General features: G+C 42.4%; 2 protein-coding genes across 3 annotated transcripts; one reads left to right on the forward strand and one right to left on the reverse strand.

Moving 5' to 3' along the window:
• Positions 1-838: 838 nt before the first annotated feature.
• LOC136516652 (rhodanese-like domain-containing protein 8, chloroplastic) lies at positions 839-4,268 on the forward strand. 2 transcript variants are annotated; one of them, XM_066510108.1, is made up of 8 exons: positions 839-1,224; positions 1,350-1,403; positions 1,879-2,028; positions 2,597-2,759; positions 3,003-3,091; positions 3,182-3,288; positions 3,487-3,756; positions 3,860-4,268. In XM_066510108.1, exons 1-8 carry the CDS (start codon positions 934-936, stop codon positions 3,990-3,992), a joined length of 1,257 nt encoding a protein of 418 aa, XP_066366205.1. In that variant the 5' UTR covers positions 839-933; the 3' UTR covers positions 3,993-4,268. The 2 variants fall into 2 exon arrangements, with proteins under 2 accessions (XP_066366205.1, XP_066366206.1); XM_066510109.1 differs by having other exon boundaries at positions 3,182-3,261.
• Positions 4,269-4,602: 334 nt separating this feature from the next.
• LOC136516299 (COP1-interacting protein 7-like) lies at positions 4,603-13,744 on the reverse strand. The gene is made up of 13 exons (XM_066509660.1): positions 13,381-13,744; positions 12,783-12,962; positions 12,570-12,690; positions 12,442-12,481; positions 11,815-11,867; positions 11,661-11,722; positions 11,150-11,302; positions 9,702-9,913; positions 7,900-9,404; positions 6,216-7,130; positions 5,623-5,980; positions 5,366-5,419; positions 4,603-5,004 (listed from the first exon to the last, which is right to left on the reverse strand). The coding sequence occupies exons 1-13, from the start codon at positions 13,437-13,439 to the stop codon at positions 4,943-4,945; spliced, it is 3,774 nt and encodes a 1,257-aa protein (XP_066365757.1). The 5' UTR covers positions 13,440-13,744; the 3' UTR covers positions 4,603-4,942.
• Positions 13,745-14,203: the final 459 nt, after the last annotated feature.

Here is a 14,203-nt window from a genome sequence, read left to right on the forward strand (position 1 = left end):
TAGGTTGGGAATGTCTACTGAAATTGGCCGTAAATGTAGTAGTCACCTTGTTTTATTCTAATAATTAAGAGTGACTATAAATCATTAAAACAGTTGAATAAACACTAAACTATTTGTAATGAATACACAAATCAGGTGGAAGGCTACCAGACTATTCATAATAAATGCACAAATCAAGGTAGGAAGCTAGCAATAATGAAGGATAGCCCCTGTTCACTAGGCACTTTAGCCCACTTTAATACCTATTAAGGTACTCATGTGACTAAACTACTTTAGTTAAATTTTAGTTAGTTTATTTGGTAATATAGTAGCTAAACTTTAGTAGGAAAACCAAACAGTCCCATAGAAGTAGAGTTTATTTTTAACCCTCCGCTCTCCTATAATTTATCACTTCTCCTATATTTTAGATTTTAAGATAATTTCAGATAACATTGTTATACTCTAACTAGTACAACTAAATTGTTACTTTTCTATTTATTATTTGTCTTTATATCGTAACATATTAAATTTTATCCTTATCTTTCTATAGAAAATAATTATTAATTGTTTTGTGTCAACACAAATCAGATTTATCGGGTTTGTAATTTTATGTAACGAGTTTTTTATTCTCGGTTTCGAAAATTATAGATTACGTTTACAGAAATTGTAATAAACGAAATCTACAATTTTAGTACAAAATATATGCAATAATCATCGTCTGAAAATCCAGACATCTAAATTTTAGCAAATCATATAATTTATTTAGTACTGTACGGACCAGAGTTTTTTTAAGACTAATAAAACCTGTTATACAATCAGGAGGAAGAAATGCAGAACAGACAGGAAAAAGAAGGAAGGACTTGTGAGTTGTGACACTGACACGGGGAAAAAGGGTTGATACCGGAAATCGTCATTCGGAGGAGAGGATAGCGTGCCGCGTGCGTGGAAGAAGCCATGGCGTCCGCCGTCCACCACAACTGCCACCGCCTCCTTGCGCTCCTCCTCCGGCCTCTCCCCACTCCGTCTCGCCACCCCCGCCTCTCCTTCTCGCCGCGCCCAGCCGGCCTCCGTTCCTTCTTCCCGGCTCCCGGTTTCCGCCTCGGCACGCATGCCGTTGCGCTTGCAGAGCCAGAGTTCGTGCCCCCAGAGGAGGAGGACGCCCGGTTCGTCGTGGTGACCTTCTACAAATTCGTACCCCTCGAGGACCCCCACGCCGAGGTCGTCAGACACCTCAACTTTCTCCAGGTTCTTCTTCCTTCCTGCTCGCCTCCGTCTCGTACTACCGTGTCTCTTCTCCTTCTCCACCCAATTTACCACATGCTTTGGCCTAAATTTCTTCTTCTTTTTATGTACTCTATCCTATATATCAGGGACGCGACATACATGGTCGCATTTACTTGAATGAGCAGGGAATCAATGCTCAGGTAACACAACAAGCTTCTGCTCCATCCCCAGAATAGCACTTACAGTCGCATTATTGCCAATGACTGGTTAACCTATGTTGGTTCAAAGCAAATGCTCTCGCATCGTGTCTATTTTTCTTTCGAATTGAAAACAACTCTAGTCAAAAGCAATTGTTGGGTTGTCATCACAATATTAAATTAATATAGTGTAGCATTAAGTGGAAGGGCAGGCCTGGTGAGTCACCAGGTCATGGGTTCGAAGCAGCCTCTCCGTAGATTTTGCTGGGGGAAGGCTTTGCCTCGGTTTTTCCCTTCCTCTGACCCCACTCATGTGGGAGCCTCGGGCACTAGGTCTGCCCCTTTTTTTAGCATTAAGTGGTTCGATTAATGCACGTGAATGTGCTAGGCCCTATCTTTATTCTTTTACATGATCCAAAAATGCTGCTGCGCCTGTGATGTTATTTTTATATTCTACTAAATTTTGCTATTGCCGCAGTACAGTGGACGTCACAAAGATGCAGTGGCATATGCAGACTGGGTTAAGAAACACCATCGGTTTTCTGATACGATTGTTCAAACCTCACCAGCTGTAACTGGGCATGCCTTCCCTCGGCTGAAACTACGGTACAAACCATCACTTGTTCAGGTAAGCTGTCCCTGTTTTTTGTTGCACATGAAATACAAGGTTCAGTAGCGTCAGATTGGCTCTACTGGAACTGCTTGAGAAGATGTATGCGCTTTCAATAGGAGAAACTTTAAGCCCTCTGTTTCAAGGTTCAATCCCCAAGCTTAGTGTATATAATATCACTAATATGGCAAACACGACCAGTGTGGATGCTTTTGGCGGTCAGTGTTGTAGCGAACCCTTTTCTCTACTTAATAATACAATGATACGCAACTGGTAGCATTGCGTGTTCCTCTTCAAGTCTCCGTTTAGATCTGGTGTTGTATCGTTTTTTCTTGTGCTACTTTATATTAGTATGAATTGGCAGTTCTCATGCGAGAGAGAGAGAAGTATTAGACTATGTCGAGTGTTATTCTGTGAGTCATTCATCACTGAAGTTGTGTCTCTGTGTGTGTGTGTGGGGGGGGGGGGGGGGGGGGGGGGGGTTGGCATTTATTTTGGAAGTATCACTATTCATATTTTTTATTTGTTTTTTAATCCAATTTTCAGTGAAGTCTTAAGACATTTTATTTTCGTATGAAATTTCCAGTTAGAAGGAGGTAGTTTGCATCTTCCGTTGCTGGACCCTAACATGCGTGCGACGCCATTGACTCCATCAGAGTGGAAGGAAAGACTTGAAGCTAGGACATGCCTTGATGTGTCCTCAAGTGAAACATCTGGAAGGAGGCTTTTGCTGCTTGATGTGAGGAATGGTAAAGTACTTTTATATAGGCACATTGTGTTCTGGCTGAATCGGAGCACTTTGTTCCCTCCCTCTTTGAATGACAAATCAAATCAGTGTCTTCTAGGCTTCCAGCTGTGCCTGTGCTTATTACAGTGTAAAAAGGCTAGGACAAGTGCTAAGCAAAGCCCATCATCATTCTTGTATTCTATATGGTTGCTTATTACAGTGTGATGATGTATTTAATTTGTTCCCTTCCTTTCTCTTGGATCAGACTATGAATGGGATATTGGGCATTTTGAAGGTGCCCAGCGGCCTAATGTGGACTGCTTCAGAAGCACTTCCTTTGGGCTCTCGGGAGAGGTAATACATAACATTGCTGTCATGGTGGGCGATTCTTGTTTAATATTTGCAACTGTTAACTAAACATAATATGTAATTGGTTATTTATAGATGGAGGACCCTTCGGATCCTCTAAATGGCATAGACAAAGAGAGGACAGACATACTAATGTACTGCACCGGGGGGATAAGGTGTGACGTATATTCAACAATTCTTAGGTAATTATTTATATATATATATATATATATATATATATATATATATATATATATATATATATATATATATATATATATATATATATATATATATATATATATATATACACACACACACACACACTACCTCTCGGCTATATTATATAAGGATGAACAAGGACATTAATTGCAGCAAGCCATAATGCATTGTTATTGCAGGAAGAGGGGGTTTCGGAATCTGTATACACTGGAGGGAGGAGTGTCGAACTATCTCAAGGCGGAGGGGCCAGCGGGGTGGGTGGGGAATCTCTTCGTCTTCGATGGCCGGCTCTCGCTGCCACCAGCGACATTCAGGCAGTCTTTGCCGTCGGAGGAAGAAGAGAAAGAAGAGAATGGGAGGTGGGTGGGATGCTGCCACGCGTGCAGATCTGAGGTGGTGGAGCTGCGGCACCGCAACTGCGCCAACATCGACTGCAACCGCCTATATCTGTGCGTTCTTCGTCAGTCGTCTCCGTCACCATCTCCATCTCCATCGATCAGTGATCCCCAGCTGAGCTGACTGACCAACGCCCAACGATTTACAATGCCGCAGGTGCTGCGGTTGGTGTGCGGAGGAGCTGCGCGGCTGCTGCTCCTCCGACTGCAAGGTCGCCCCTCGGCTGCGGCCGCTCCTGCCAGGCCACCAGAGTTACTTGAAATGGCATGTCTACCGCGACGGACGATGACAGCAACGGCTGAGCGCAGCGACGACGATGACAGCAGTGGCCTGTGACTGTGAGCTTGTACTCGACGACGATACTTCACGACTCAAAATCGAACATGCTAGGAATACTTAGGAATACTTGTCGTATCGTGTGCCTACCACCTACCTTACTTACACAGATGAGTGGACGACCTGAGAGTTGAGATTGAGACTGAAAGAATCCATCCGGCTATGTTGCCTTTATATATATATATAAAAGAACACCGTGGTTTTATAAAATATTTTGGTTTTAGAGTGACATGAAGCGTTTGGATGCAACAAACTTCATGGTTTTTTCTTTCTAAACCATGGTATTGCACAGTAAATCTATTGTTGGTGCTGTAGCACAGTAGACAGTGGTATATATAAATCTATATATATGGTGCCACTGCAGCGATGAGGACATCACCGGCTCAGATATGACCATGTTAACCACTTCAGAGTAATTCCTCTCCACCGAAAGATTGGGACACCCTTACCCATATCATGTAGTTTCTTAGAACTATTTTTTTAATAATATACTACAACGTCCAAACAGGACCTCCCTCTATGAATCTACCTATGATGAGTGCAAAACATTTGCATAGTAAATCTGGAACAAAATAGAATATCACACCCAAATGGACCGAATCATATTCCTCGAGTATCACCATACACAAATAGTTAGGGTATAAAACAACAAAAGAAGGGATGTACAATTGCAACGCAAACTACCATCCATCGGTACACAGCCTTCATAGGCTGTCAACTGACAAGGCCACCATAGAACATGTATGTATTTATGTATACGTGTGTGTGTGTATATGTACTATTAGGAAAAACCAAAAGCTCTTCCAAACACATCACCAAAAGTATGTACTGTGCTGTGCTGTGCTGTGCTGTGCTGTGCTGTGCTGCGCCATTCCTCTCCTCCCAATTGCCGCTGATCCATGCTCACAGCACAATCACCTTGTGCTTGCTGCGGAACGGTGACAGTAGGGAGAACGACCGAGAAGCTGAAACAGTAAACAAGCACAGTGAACATTCCACCACCAAGTGCGAAAATAAATTCACAGTGTTCATTTAGTTCTGGTGCAGCAATGGGACCAAGAAGCATTGTTTTTGTTTCACAGAATATTTTACTGCTGACAGTATCCAAGTCATGCATATAAAAAAGGGGGCAGACCCAGTGTGGGATCTGGGGAAGGGAAAAACTGAGGCAAGCCTTCCCCCCGCAAAATCTGCGGAGAGGCTGCTTCGAACCCACGACCTGGTGACTCAGTGAGACAGCTCTCACCACTGCACCAGGCCTGCCCTTCATCCAAGTCATACTAGATTCAATTCAAGAGACAAGTTGTGCTTGTGGTAATCAATAACCTTTTGAAGAAGCACCAGAGTCATCTTGAGAAATGAGATTCTTCAACATCGAACCTGAAATATTAAGCACAGCAAGGTGTTGAGCATTCTTGACATCAGCATGGACATATTTAATCGCAGAAACATGTTTTCATGTCTTCTTTTTCTATTTCTATTGCTCCCTCTTCTTAAAATAATGCTAGCAGAATCCCCTTTTTATATAATGGCCTGGCCTTATATTTAATAAGTTAACAAACTATTGAGACAGACTACCATACCATCTCCTGCTGAGGCTTCGTCAACTGATGACGTGTCGGAATCCATTGCACCCTCAATCAAGGCTGAAGCATGGCTTTTCCTGCCAAATTTCAAAAGTTTCCTGAAGCCTTTTGGCTCTTTGCTTCGAGCCTTTTCACTTACCTCATGGCCCTGAACTGAAACTGTGTACACAGGCTCAGGCACACGAGCCTTGATGCTATCTGCATGCACAAGGGATTCAGGTTCTCGCACAGGTAATGGACTGCTGTCTGATGCATTCTCCAGCGATGTGACCCTAGCAAAGGGGGCCTGGTAAGGTTTCTCCATGGCGGCCAAGGTTGGCCTCTCAGGTTCATCCTTTAGACACTCAGTCACCACCTAGTCACAATGGGCATTCTTTTATTACTCTAGCTTACCGGATCCATTAAATCATATTACATCACAACAAGACACATTCAATTTAATAGTACAGAGCAATGTTTGGCCTTTTAGTTGATGACTGCATACATACCAAATCAGGAATACAATGCACAGAAACAATGAAACAGGGATCATGAAAATTGACAAACAAAGGTGTGAATGAGAACCGAAAAGAACAGCATAAAGACCATACCTCATATGAGCTCCCCTGGTCATCAGATCCATTGGTGACAGGAGTCTCAGCCTCCGGAAGAATAACTGGAGACAGTGGAGCCCTGATAGCAATGTACTCCAATTCCGGACTGGGCTTCTCTGTCCTGTCATCACCAGAAGTTTCCTTTGCTGCATTTCTTCCAGAATGTAGAATGACCGGAGGTGTTGAAACCACCTCATTTTCGAGCATCACAACAGTCTTCTCAACCACCACATTATCATCACTGCTGTTCATCCTCGAGATGTTACCGTTAGCTTCCTTTACACCAGCAGTTTCTGTTGTACGAAGAGCTTTAGCTCCAGGTGAAACCTCTTTTTTTTCTCTACTAGCTACTGCATTTTTCGCAACAGCAGGAGCTTGCGGGTATTTGACCTTCAGTTCTGGTAGTGTTGCTGATTTACTCTGGTCAAGCTGCATTATAGCTGAAATTTTCTTTGTCTGGGTATCTTGTGGCATGCTTTTTCTCCGTGGGTGGTCCGCGCTTGCTGACTTGGAATTCAAAGGATGGCCAGTTGAACTGTTGGTTTTAGGTTCAGCAAGTTTTCTCAATCTCTCGTTGGATGATTCGGTCCTCCCACTTTTCTCCTTCATGTCTGTCAATGATGAGGTTGACTTACTAACTGCATTAGTATTATCATTTAGTTTGCTTGATTTTGCTGTTTTTTGAGGATCCGTCCCTGGGGTAGTTTTGACAGGAAGTTTTCTGAGAGGTGAAGAGGATGCAGGTTCAGCATCGCTGAACTTTGAGCTCTTGTAGGTACTGGGGGAAACCTTGGGAGAAGGCTTGACTCTGGGCTGCTGTGGTGTTGGTGCACTGGAAGTGCTGCTTCTTGCAGCAATCCTCTTTTGCCTCTCTAGCTTAAGCCTTTCTAGCTGTTTGATCTGTTCCTCTTCCTAAAAATGGGAAAATCACCAACTCAATGTTGAAAAGATTACAGATATTGCAACAAGTTGTCAGGTTAGGCTAATTCTATCAATAAATAAACCTCCATTATAAGAACAGGCAGGATAATAAGAATTCACTACCCCAATTCGAGATATTCTTCATGTTAGATCGCATGTCTTAGTGTGTAAATTTTTGCAATTTTGTACACCTTGCTTCTAAGGCAATTATTAGGTAGTGACAGCTATAACTGTCTTCCTAGGCAAACACTATTTAGTGGAGCCATCACATGAAGAGACAACCATCTGACAAATGATGGTGGATAAAAATACTTGATCAGGGAGAAAGGAAGTCCCCTCTGCTTAGCTTTAAGAACGGGCCCACAGAAGCCCTGGCTGGGGCAGGAACCTCACCAGTGCAGCACCCAGGATTCAAGCTCTGGGTGGGTGGCACCTCTGCTAGGTGCTCCACCATTGAGCTATATGCTCATCTGTGCCAAATGAAGCTGGATAGCCTGCTACATAATCAACTTGGTCTGTGTTCCAATAAGGCAGATAGGAGACAGTATTTAAACATTAAGGTTACTTTTAAAGTAATATTGGTATTCCACATAAAAGCTACAAGATTCTAGACAAGCTAATAAGAGAACATCATACCTGAAAATTTTAACTTGTGTACAACATTAACTAGATTAAAACAACAAATGCTGGGTGGCAAGGAGCATCAATATAATTCAAGCAAAAAGAGTTAATAGGTATAAAAAAAGTAATACACCAATACCTGCTCTTTCTTTGCTTTCTGAAGATCCGCTTTATATGCTCGCAAGTTTTGTGCACGTTTCTGTGCATCAGTCAGCGGGCCTTTTGATGATGACAACCTCCTCACTGAAGCATCTTTTCTACGTTTATCCAAACTCTCCTGTGAACTTCTTAGCTTCTTGTCTTTCTCTGGCTTCTTTACTTCATTCACAGCGCTCAATGATGCATCTTCCACATGTGCATCTTCAACCATGGTGGCAGGTTGACTCTGCATCTGAATGTTATAATCCATTGCTGGATCATATCCAAATGAAACGTCTTCACATCCTCGCTCTGGCATCAATTCAACTGGCTCATAGAAAAGCTGACTACCAGCTTTAGCATCTGATATCTTCTGAACAGTAGAGGGAAGCTCAACATCAATGTCAATGGCAGTACGACATTCTGGTTCATGATTATCCTCTGAGGTAGACCTAAGAGGTATCATAAAGGACTCATCTGCCAAGCTGTGCACATTTTTTTCAATCAGGGTGGGGCTCTTGTACTGTGCTTCTGCAAGAGGGTCCAAAGAACTCCCTCTGTCCATTGACTTTTCCTGTCCATATATCATGAAGTCGTCACTTGTTCCTCTCCTGTATCTCACACCTCCAGCTTCAATCTCCTTAATGTCATCACCTGCAAAGCTCGTACCTTCCCCTTCCCCAGACATCATAAGTTCATCACCAGACAGCATCTGCCGGGGTCTAATCCTCCTATTTTCCATACTGAAACCTGTTGTATTATGTTCATTGGCCCCAGCAGAATTTCGCTCTGCCAAGATAATAGAATCATCAACACTTCTGCTCTCCTTCATCCTTGCTGGGGGTGCTTTTTTCTCACTGGTGAATAGGTCAGCGTCATTATCTCCTGTCTTCTCATCAGCTCTTAGCAGGAAACTTTGGAAAACATTCCAGTTCCCTTGGTCTCCATCTTGCCCATACGACATTTCATCCTTGCTATATTCATCTGCAGACTCAAAAACCATCTTCCTAGCATCTTTTTTCTTTGAACTTGAACTCTTATTCTTTTTCTTTCTGGACCTGGTGTGTGAATCATCACTGTCCTCTGATGCTACATCTGAACCTGTATGTGATTCACTATCCGATGATCCATGCCTTTTCGATGTTACATTGATATTTCGGATGACAACCACACTAGGCTTCTTCTTGCCTGTCCTTTTATCCTTTTTATGGGACCTGTGACCATAAGAAGTTTCCCTCTCTGAACCACTCTGATCACTTTTGTCATCCGAAGTTTCTGAGTCCTTGCTATCTGAGGAGTGTTTCTTTGATACTCTCCTTTCTGAGTGGTGGTACCTGGTCTCATCCATTGGGGGGTAGGGGGAAGGGTAATATGGGTTCATTCCAGGATAGTAAGGCATGCCTTGCATAGAGTAAGGTTGATGCATTGCCCTCGGTGGATATGCTGACTGATATGGACCATGGAAGAACTCATGGGGAGCACCAGAGTGCTGAGATGTCCTCTGATCTGTCAAGCAACAAAAGTTATTAATGAGATCCAAGGACACTTACTCAGTAAATTGAGGGTATATTTCAATCATCTTATAGGGGAAATTTTTAAATCAAGCATGGGACAATTAGCTTCAAGGGGTAGAGTCAACAGTTGTGCACTCCATAAAAAAAAAGTTCCTGTGTAATAATTATCCAGTCTCAGGGAACAACAAGCTATTGTGAACTTGTAAGAACATAAGTTCAGTCATTGCACCAAACAGCAATCAGTTTAATAGCTTGGAGCCTTGGAGGATGTTTAGACATCAAAACATACCTGCTTTAGAAGCATCTTCGCCATTTGCATCTCCGTTGGAAACAGACATAGTTTCCATAGTTTGCTTCATGTTGTCCCCCATAAACATAATGCCAGAAGGATTAAACGGAGGAAATTCAGAGCATGCAGACATTGCTTCAGGTTCAACTTCAATCCATTGTCCAGTTTCATGCTTTTGCTTCCACAACCCAATGAATTGTGTGCATGCCTTCCTATTTATTAAAAGCACACCAAAGTGGTAAGCATCACTTATAAAAAAAAAGTGGTAAGCATCAAAGGATTTCAAGTTAACACAGTGAAATTTTGCTTTCAGGCAACCATGCAACTTAGTCAAGGTCTGGCAGTAAGTTTCCAGCTATATGAATTTAAAATAAATTATAAAAGAGTAACATGCACCGGCTGTCCCTAAACTTGTTCGGGGGTGTCACCTAGGTCCCCAAACTATTAATTTGCTGTTTCAAGTCCCCAAACTTGCTATGTGGTTTACCAGAGGTCCAAACCTCCCTAAGCCACAAATTAGTATTGATGCACCTACTTGGCATCTTCATGGCAACCGTGTCACCCTATTTTTGCCAACTCGTCACTCATAGCACTACTAGCCCTCACATGACACTCAATAAACAAACAAAGATTCTGATGAGACCCACTGCAGAGAGATGAGGGAGGGAAAGAGAAACAAGATGGAGAGAGATTGCCTATGGACTCATGGGTTCAACATTTAGCATCCAAGATGGCACTAGTCAAGTTTCAACGTAAGCGATTAGATGGTGATTAAGAAGGTTTAAACCTCGAGTGAAAAAGTTAACAAGTTTAGGAACATGAAACTACAAATGAATAGTTCACAAACCTAGATGACACCCCCAAGCAAGTCTAGGGACCGCCAGTGCACTCCACTTTCACTCTTAAAAACACTGGTGCAGTACTCAGTCTATGAAAGAACCATCCATAGTGTGGTTCTGCATGATACATAAGCTACTGAATAAGATCATGTAGCTGAAGCTACTTGCATATTGCAAAAACTACTAATATTTGGATTCTAAGTAACTCTCAGGGGCGTACCCAGTGCAGAGAGCTCCCGCTCAGTGCGGTGTCTGGGGAAGGGTGTCAGTGGCAAGCCTTACCCTCGCCTGTGCAATGCGAGGAGACCGCGACTCGAACCCGGGACCTTCCGGTCACATGCGGTAAGACTCTACCGCTTGCACCAGGCCCGCCCTTCCTTCTAAGTAACTCTCAATGTTTGAAAATAGCTTACACCATGGCTCCTACGTTATACTGTCACCAGAGTAGAATCTAAGAAAAGAGAACATAGTTATAACATAGAGTCAGTTGAAGATAAACTATAGTCCCAACATTGTGAGGAGCCGAGGAAGATGTATATGATACTAAAAATGAGATATCCAAACGAGCAAGCAGGATATTATAATTAGACATAAGAACGCTGTACTTACATCAAGCGAGAAGCACCAAAACGCTCTGCAAAAGTGATCAAATACACCAAGTTGTCGATATCAAATCCTGCTGCTACAGCACGTGCAAAGGCCATAGCCTGCTCTTTACGTAAGACTGTTTTGCGAGTCTCCAACACTCTGAGCAGTTGAGCCCTACAAAATAAGAAGTCTGTGATGAGATGATTGTATGAACAACATTCTATAATGCAGTTACAATTACATTCACCATGCAAATAAAAATACAGACAAACGCTTCTCCAGAGAAAACACACACAAAAAGAAGTCATCCAAAAAGTAAACAGATCACATAGTAGAAGAACCAAATGATGATCATGCCAGAAATCTATGCATGTCATCATGAAATGGAGCATATGTTACTCCATAATGAAAACAAGTTCTCTTTAAACCATTGTGTTATCCATGTAGACCAATTTTGTTGCCAATTGCCATACATGGCAGCCTTAAGTACTACATTACAGAAAACAAGACGGGCTGCTTTAGACATAGGTACTTTGAATTCTCCTCCTGTGTAGCATCATGATTCTGCAATGGTGGAGTTGGCTGTGTACCAGCCTGCCAACAATATGGAATCTCAGAACATGATAAACACATATACCATTACTCTTTTGCAGAAAGAAAAGGCAGGTTTATCTGTACAACTTTACCTTATATGGAACAAGTGCCCTGTCTGCATCAGGATTGTAACTTGTCTTACTACCTGTAAATAGATGGGTTAGGGACATTCAGCAACAGGGCAGAAAAATACAAGAACTGTCGCCAAAACAAGTTGAAGCTCAGATTCATCCTTCAAGAAAAATGTAGCTTTTTTGAAGTAGATGAGAGCGGTCGCTTCCTCAAATGCACGACGTGATAGCTAGCTCCATCTCAAAATGCATAACTTCCAATGAGCTAGCTAAAGCTAAAGCTAAAACAAAAGTCTAAAACAATTAATTTCACAACCCATATACACTAGTAAAGGTTATTCATGCATAAACCAGCATATACACTGGGATTTCCTTGTGCAGCCCAGTATGTTGAAAATAAGATATCTACCTGTATAAAATCCAACAACATTGCCTGATTTTACATTGCAACAAACTTTATAATGAATAAATTCTAAAGTAAAGCCTGCATAGCAATTTGCCAAGTATCGTGATCCATGAAGATACAGAAAAAAAAATTCAGTAACAAATAAACGTTGCTTATTACTGATAAAACAAAGACTCCACAGACATGCTGTTTGTTCTATGAATCATGACGAAAGAAAGAAGAAGTGCACGTCAGCATTTCACCTTCCATGCAGTCCACCAATTTCCCATTATAGTCTTCCACCTAACAAAGCGCAAATATGAACATCTCATCTTTCTGATATTAGTATGTTATTATAGTCAAAAGTTATCAGGCAGAGATGTCTGCTTACAGATCTCAAACCAAGGCAGTCATTGCCCTGGACAGCAATGGCATCCTCAATCTGCAATATCTCAGACTCTATGGTTGTGACCCGCTCCAGGACCTCTGGTGTACTGACAAAACGAACAAACCTGCGAAAGACCATGCAAATCACCACCCATATTGTCAAAGAAAAAATTGCAAATCATAACCCCTAACAATGCGACGCACAATTGGCACTAACCTCTCCACCGTGCCCCTAGTAAACCATGGCGCATCAATCTCTGGATCAGGCTCAAGTGTGATAGAATAGCCTCCCTTGGCAATTTGTTCTTGTGCAACCTTGAGATGCGCAACGAATGGGTTCAGCAAACCAGAGGCTATCTTCTCCTTCCGTCCATTCGCCACCACAACTAAATCACACCTAGAAGAGAGAAGCAAGTCATTTGCCTGCATACTGCATCACGATGGCAGAAAAAATGGGTATTTCGACATACGACGATAAGCTGTGGCCCTAGTATTCGATCAAATTTAGAGCATGAGCACATCAGATCTAGCAGTGCAGTGTTGAGATAGTGAAGCCAGGCTTGGCTACGTATATGAGGTGAAGGCGAAAGCTTTTGCCGTTTCATGGGGAAATGCCATGCCCGAGCATCCAGAGCTCGCTCCATTTTTGGCAACACGCCCACACACCAGAGCCAGACGAGACGAGACATATATAATTGAGTGGCATATTATATAGGAAGTAGAAGAAGAGAAGTGCAACCCTGTTTTCGGGCCAAATTAACAGAGGAAACCGAGAAATATCGCCGGGAGTTCCTCGAGCAGATCCGGTAGCTCACCTGGTGCGGGTCGGGGTGAGCTGGAACACCGCCGATTCAAGCCGCGTATCCGGCCTCATTTGCAGAGCGGTTCTTGCGATTCCCCTTCTGTATCAGATCTTGCTGGAAGGAGACGGAGGACTTCAACCGGCTTGGATCACAAGACAAAAGGAGGCCAGCCAGAGTGCAAGAGTGATGAATTTGGAGGAGGAAAATGCAGGTAGGAAAAAAGAATTTCGATAATTGCAATCAAAGAAGACGAGTAATCCGAGAAGTCTTGTACGAACTAAATTAAAGAAAAAAAGAAAAGATAAATGGCAATTGGAAAAATAGATAGTGAAAATCTGGGAGAGAGAGAGAGGTGGAGAGTGCGGGTGGTGGTTGAGTGCAGCGCAGACTGCAGACAAGCAGACTGTTTGCCTGGGCTTATATGAAATAGTATTTTTCTTTAATAGTTAATTCAGTCAGTAATAAATAATCCACGATTGTTTACGACGAAACGAATAGGCTCAAGTTGGATATTGGAGTCTTGGAGAGAGCACTTTTGCTTGCTTTTATTTGGCGCTGCCTCTGCCTTCGTCATTTCAGTAACTTATAAACTCGCCGATGCTGTTTGCTTGTGAGAGAAAAATATTGTATCATGACTGATAAGTATGGCTGATATGATTAAACGAATAGGATGCAAGTTGGTGGAGGTTATTACATTAAAAAAATATTCCCTCATTCATTTTGACGAACTTTCACAGGATTTATTTTACGTTAAGGGCATGTTTGGTTAAGTTCTAAATTTTTAAAAGCCAAATTTTGCCTCTAATTTCTAAAATCTGGATTCTAAACAAAAACT

The sequence above is a fragment of the Miscanthus floridulus genome, chromosome 17 (genome assembly GCF_019320115.1).
Source record: "Miscanthus floridulus cultivar M001 chromosome 17, ASM1932011v1, whole genome shotgun sequence".
NCBI classification, from domain to species: domain Eukaryota; kingdom Viridiplantae; phylum Streptophyta; class Magnoliopsida; order Poales; family Poaceae; genus Miscanthus; species Miscanthus floridulus.